This window comes from Clarias gariepinus, chromosome 1 (genome assembly GCF_024256425.1).
Source record: "Clarias gariepinus isolate MV-2021 ecotype Netherlands chromosome 1, CGAR_prim_01v2, whole genome shotgun sequence".
In the NCBI taxonomy this organism is placed as follows: Eukaryota; Metazoa; Chordata; class Actinopteri; order Siluriformes; family Clariidae; genus Clarias; species Clarias gariepinus.
This window is the reverse complement of record NC_071100.1, coordinates 48,212,501-48,218,328: the sequence shown is the minus strand read 5'-3', so window position 1 is coordinate 48,218,328 and position 5,828 is coordinate 48,212,501. Positions and strand designations below refer to the sequence as shown.

General features: G+C 41.5%; 1 protein-coding gene across 1 annotated transcript in view; it reads left to right on the top strand.

The window, feature by feature from the left end:
* The first annotated feature begins 851 nt into the window (after positions 1-851).
* Positions 852-5,828, top strand: part of lmbr1 (limb development membrane protein 1) — a 30,112-nt gene continuing 25,135 nt past the window's right edge. Inside the window, exons 1-5 of the mRNA XM_053496831.1 lie at positions 852-1,018; positions 3,820-3,892; positions 3,994-4,033; positions 4,161-4,300; positions 4,741-4,844. Coding sequence (XP_053352806.1) covers positions 956-1,018; positions 3,820-3,892; positions 3,994-4,033; positions 4,161-4,300; positions 4,741-4,844 — 420 coding nt within the window. The 5' untranslated portion in view covers positions 852-955. The remainder of the gene's footprint in view (positions 1,019-3,819; positions 3,893-3,993; positions 4,034-4,160; positions 4,301-4,740; positions 4,845-5,828) is intronic.

Below are 5,828 nucleotides of genomic sequence, written 5' to 3'. Positions count from 1 at the left end.
AGTGGGGTCTTCTGCTGTTGTAGCCCATCCGCCTCAAGGTTGTGCGTGTTGTGGCTTCACAAATGCTTTGCTGCATACCTCGAGTGTAACGAGTGGTTATTTCAGTCAAAGTTGCTCTTCTATCAGCTTGAATGGATGTTTTTCCCTTTTCACACTATTCTTTGTAAACCCTAGAAATGGTTGTGCGTGAAAATCCCAGTAACTGAGCAGATTGTGAAATACTCAGACCGGCCCGTCTGGCACCAACAACCATGCCACGCTTAAAATTGCTTAAATCACCTTTCTTTCCCATTCTGACATTCAGTTTGGAGTTCAGGAGATTGTCTTGACCAGGACCACACCCCTAAATGCATTGAAGCAACTGCCATGTGATTGGTTGATTAGATAATTGCATTAATGAGAAATTGAACAGGTGTTCCTAATAATCCTTTAGGTGAGTGTGTGTGTGTGTGTGTATATTTATATATAATACTAAAACAAGACAGACATTTGTTTCACACGAACATTATGTTAAACCATGTAATGTATAAAATCTATTATAATAATGATTATAATAATAATAATATTATAATTATTATTATTATGTTATCCAGGGGTTTTACGTGTCGCGGAATATTGACGTAGTTTATTTTGCTTCGTAGCTCACCCCTTACATGCCGTTATTTTTTCCCCTCCACCCGTATTCCCATAAGCCCCGCCTTTCTTCTCTTATACGGCGCCGCTTTTTGCGCTGCGATTGGATAGAATTGGCGAGCGCTTGTTAAACTAGCCTATCGTAGCGCAGGGGGGCGGGACGTACCGGAATACGGTGGGAAAACAACAAGCCCGTCCGCTCCCCCCCGCCTCTTTGGAAACGCACTCTGTTGTTGCTAGCTAATGCGAGTGTGACGTTAGCTCGGCGGCGGCGCTAGTGTGAAGTCTGTGAGCCGAGTGATGTGCATGAGCAATATGAAGTATGGAAGAAGACGATGTCACGATCAGAGAGCAGAATTTCCACAGCCAAGTCCGGGAGTATATTGTAAGTCGGACGAGATAACTGTTTGCTGTGTTAGCCGAAGCGGCTAACGGCTAGCCTGCTGGTTTGCATAACCGTTAGCCGATTAGCATGCTAGCTCCGGACTAATTAGCGTGCGCGGGACCCTGTGGGATCTGCAGGATTCTGTCGCGTGACGTCACAATGTGCTGTTTACCCGAATGATTTAATCCAGCAGGTTAGCCGGGGTCGTTAGCTTCAGGCTAGTTATGCTAATGATACTTACGGAGGGACAACAATAATAATAATAATAATAATAATATAAACAAACATATAGATGCACAAGATCAATAGGACTGATACACAGACAGGGAGATGGAGAGATAGATGGACATTGAACTTTGATTGACAGATGGATGAGGGACAGATAAAATGATACTAGATGGATGGACAGATAAGGTGGATGAGAGATGGAGAGACAACCTGTGATGTGCTGATGAGTAGAAGGGCAGAATGATAGACAGATGATACTGGAGATAACAGCTGGATGGACAGATGACACAGAAGGCGGGACAGACAGAGAGACATAAATATGGAAAGACGTCTGAATATAGAGACAAATGGAGACGTGGATAAACATGTATATGTAATATACTAGATGTCCAGGAGCAGACAGACAGGTGGATGGACAGATGTTAAAGGGAGAGGTTTATATGTGTTTTTTTTTCTCCCCTGGACCTCCACCCAGTCTCACATCGTCTCTCGTGTTCGTCTTCCCGATGTGTTTAAACCCAAAAACTTTCTCCACTGATTTTAAAAGACTTTCAGAATTTCGTCTTCCCATGCGTCCCCCCCCTGGTGTGCTCCTTCTTCATGCCCCCACTGTCTTTCTGTGTTTTTGTCCCGCAAGATGTCTTTACACCATTATTTTTTCTGTGCGTCCCATCGAAGCTGTCGACCCCAAACTTCTTTCCGCATGTCCCCCTGAAACGTGTTTCAGCAAGTCTGAACAGGCAAATGTCCTTCCCTGTGGCCCTCCCAGATACCCCATATATCTTTCCACCCGTCCTCCTGAAACGTTTTTTGCTTGCCCCGCCGTCAAATGTCTTTCCATGACATTTCCATGCCTCCCAAACTGTCTTTTTTTGTGTCTCCCCACAAAGCATCTTTCTGCACGTCACCAGGACATCTTGTGTACAACCCTATGAAGGTCTGTGCGTGTCCCCTGACATCTCCCCCAAGTCTTTACACTTGGCTTCCCACGAAACGTGTTTCCACGAGTCCCACCAGATGTCTTGGACCAGACGTCTTTCTGGATGCCCCCCCCCAACTCCCCACGCAACATCTTTCCATGCAAGTCCCCTGCATTGTCTTTCGTGCGGAAAGACATTTTTTTCCACCACTGGGAACGTCTTTCCGTGTGTCTTCCCTCCAAACTTTCTCGTCTTTTCTGGTGGTGTTGATTTTGTCATAAATTTTCAATTTCAGTCTTAAGCCGTATTCGGACGGGACTATTTTTACAGGGGGTCATTAGAAAAAATTCTGTTTCACAGACGTACTTTGTGATTTTAATCCCGTCCGAATCTGCCATGTCTGTCTTTCTCTCACACGGCCTCTATAAAAATTCCAGAGCAAATTACCTACTGTTTTTCAGCAAACTCGCAGGTCCTCTGAGGGATCTAATCCCGTCCAAATGCGAATGTCTGTGATTGCCGAAAATGTTTTTTTTTTGTGTGTGTGTTTTGGTCAACGTGAACTACCGTACTTTCTAGCGTGCTGGTATTCAAGTTTGCGCACCAATAATGGATGTAGAATCTTGGACATGTGGTCTTGTGCACCGCCCACACGTAAAACACAGACACTCCTACCTCCGTAATAAACACGGAGATGTTAGTCCCGTCCGAATGCATACATGAAATGACAGACGTGGTCTAAAAAAATTCTAAGTCCCGTTCGAATAGGGCTTAAGTCCCGGGATAAACGTGATTGTGAGTTGTTATCATGTTTAGTCAGTCTTATCCTTTTTTTGTTTTAGTCGACTAAAATCTGGACATTTTAGTTTAATTTTAGACAATGACTAATAATATGTACACGAATATACACATAATATGAAAACACAAAAAAATGTAAACATATCTTTTCAGCCAATGTTTACAGCTTATTAAATAATTTTTTTTATATCACAACAACTACTGCATGTCCAATACTCCTTGAACTCAATTGGAGCTGTATGGACAAAACAGTGTTTCAAGAAAATACAGTGTTTTAAGAAAAAAAAAAAGTATATGAATTTACACACTTGTTCTGTTGTACGGATCACTCCTGTGGGTCACAATCATTTGCTAGCCCATTAGCTTAACAGGTCTGGCATCGGTTTAGCTATAAACTTAAATACATCACATATAACAAAATATAATTACCACAAAGAGGCTGTAAACCTACCTTCAGATTTTTATGGTGTCCCTTGATGCGTCTCTTCAGGTTTGTGATAATTTTCCCGGCAATTGTGTTTCCCACACTGTTAGTCACTTAGTCTCCTTCCCCCCAATTTTTTTTTTTTTTTAGTTTTGACCTACTCTTGGGACACCCTTTCTAATGTCCCCTAAACATCTTGGAGCATGTCCCACCCAGGCGTCTTTCTGCCTGTCCAAACGTTCTCCCAAACATCCTTACAGACTTCTCTTTAATTAATTCCTTCTTAACTTTTGTCTTATTTTCATCCTTTCGCCTGAACTCTTTTTTTAAAACCTCCGTCCCAGTTTCGTTCCTGAACTCCTGCCTAATTTACTTTCAGGTCTCTGTCTGACCCTTTAACCCTGTCTCTCTCTCTCTCTCTCTCTGTGCAGATCTGTTTCCTGCTGTTCGCCGTGCTGTACATCGTGTCCTACTGCATCATAACTCGCTACAAGCGGAAGAGTGGTAAGCGCACTTCATTACTGACCGAGTTGACTGATAGATTATACACCTGATCTGTGCACTGTTAATGTAGAATGTTTTTTTTTCTTTTCTTGTTTCTACAGATGATCATGAAGACGAAGATGCCGTCGTTAACAGAATATCGTGGGTCCTTCACACGTCACCCTGTTTTACATTCATACTTTTATAAGAAATCAGTTTTTTTTTAATGCTGTGATGTCTCTCTCTCTCTCTCTCTCTCTCTCTCTCTCTCTCTTTCTTTCGCCCTCAGCATGTACCTCTGTACGTTCACCCTGGCCATATCTGGAGGTGCCGTCCTGCTCCTCCCGTTCTCCATCATCAGTAACGAGATCCTTCTCTCGCTCCCCAAGAACTACTACATACAGTGGCTGAATGGCTCGCTCATCCACGGTCCGCGCTCATGCTCCCTCTCTTACACACACACACACACACACACACACACACGACTAACAAGCTCCTGCATCTTGTAGTATAGTCATGGAAGGCCAGATTGAGGATGTAGCATCTAGATTTTTTTTGTTGTTGCCAGGACCACGTCAATCATTGCAACGTCCACCAGGGGGCAGCAGAGCATCACGCCTGTACTTACACAGCCCACTCCATTTTTTTTCTTAATGACACAGTTGCTTTTACTTTGTGCTTAAGGTTTACTGCTTTAGTGGATCATTAATTAACTGGATTAAACCTGAATTAATTTAGGCTGTGAAAAATATTGTTGTATGAAAGTTACAAATGACAAAATCATCCTTCGTTGTTTATTTTTATTTTTTTCGTTTTTTTTTTTTTTTTTTCACTAACGCTCCTCTGTTTTCTCGTTTATTTCTCCGCAGGCTTGTGGAACCTGGTCTCGCTCTTCTCCAACCTGTGTCTCTTCGTCCTCATGCCTTTTGCTTATTTCTTCCTGGAGTCTGAGGGATTCGCCGGGTCCAAAAAGGTACGCAATTCGCCATTTCTCCGCCCACTCGTGTCAAGTTTTTTAAAAAAGAAATATATATACTCCCTTAATCAGGCCTTTAAAGTAAAAACAAGTGCCACACAGATGGTGTTCCTACGCGGTCTGTGGGATCATCGAACCGCAAAAAAGCTGCAGTTTATTAGGATTAATAAAGATGTAGACAGGAGTTTGCGTATATTTATTTTAAAAACATAAATAAATATATATATATATATGAATGTAAATGTAAACTTTTTGAAAACAGAATGGGTTTTTTATTAGTGACGTGTCACCGTTTAAATCTAGAGTTCGCGATCGATTAACACATTTAATCACGATTAATCACAATTTTTAAATAATCAGATTTACTTGTATATTAAACATGCAGTGTTGGAATAAAACATGATATACACGATATCGATATAATAGTAATAATATTATCATAATGTTGTTATACATATTAAAAGATGACGTAAAGCCATTCAGTTATATAATTATAAAGTTTTTCCTTTTCCTAAAATGTGTATAATTTTTTGTTGTATAACTCTGGTGTAACACCAAGAAATACAAAGGGCGTTCGAGTCAAACCGGGACTTTTGATATCAGTACAGAATATTTAAAAATATTAATAATAAAACACACATTTCCGAGAGTAATCTCTCACTTTCATTCTCTATATAATCCCCTGTTACACTAATGCACTCATCCCAGTGTCTCACTAGTGCTTGGACTCCATCAAGGTAGAAGGTTTTCACAAACACCGGCCTCCCAGGAACTCCTTTAAACATAAAAAGGTGGAGACGTTGTTTTTCCAAAGATCAGACGCCGAATGTTCACAGAAACAGCTGAGTCACCCCGACCGGGATCGTCATCCACCGACGTACAGCTTCCTTCACACCGTTCACACGTCTTACTACAGACATTTCATCATGGGTCCCGGTTTGACTCGAACGCCTTCTTTGTAGAATAAATAGTTATTTTAAT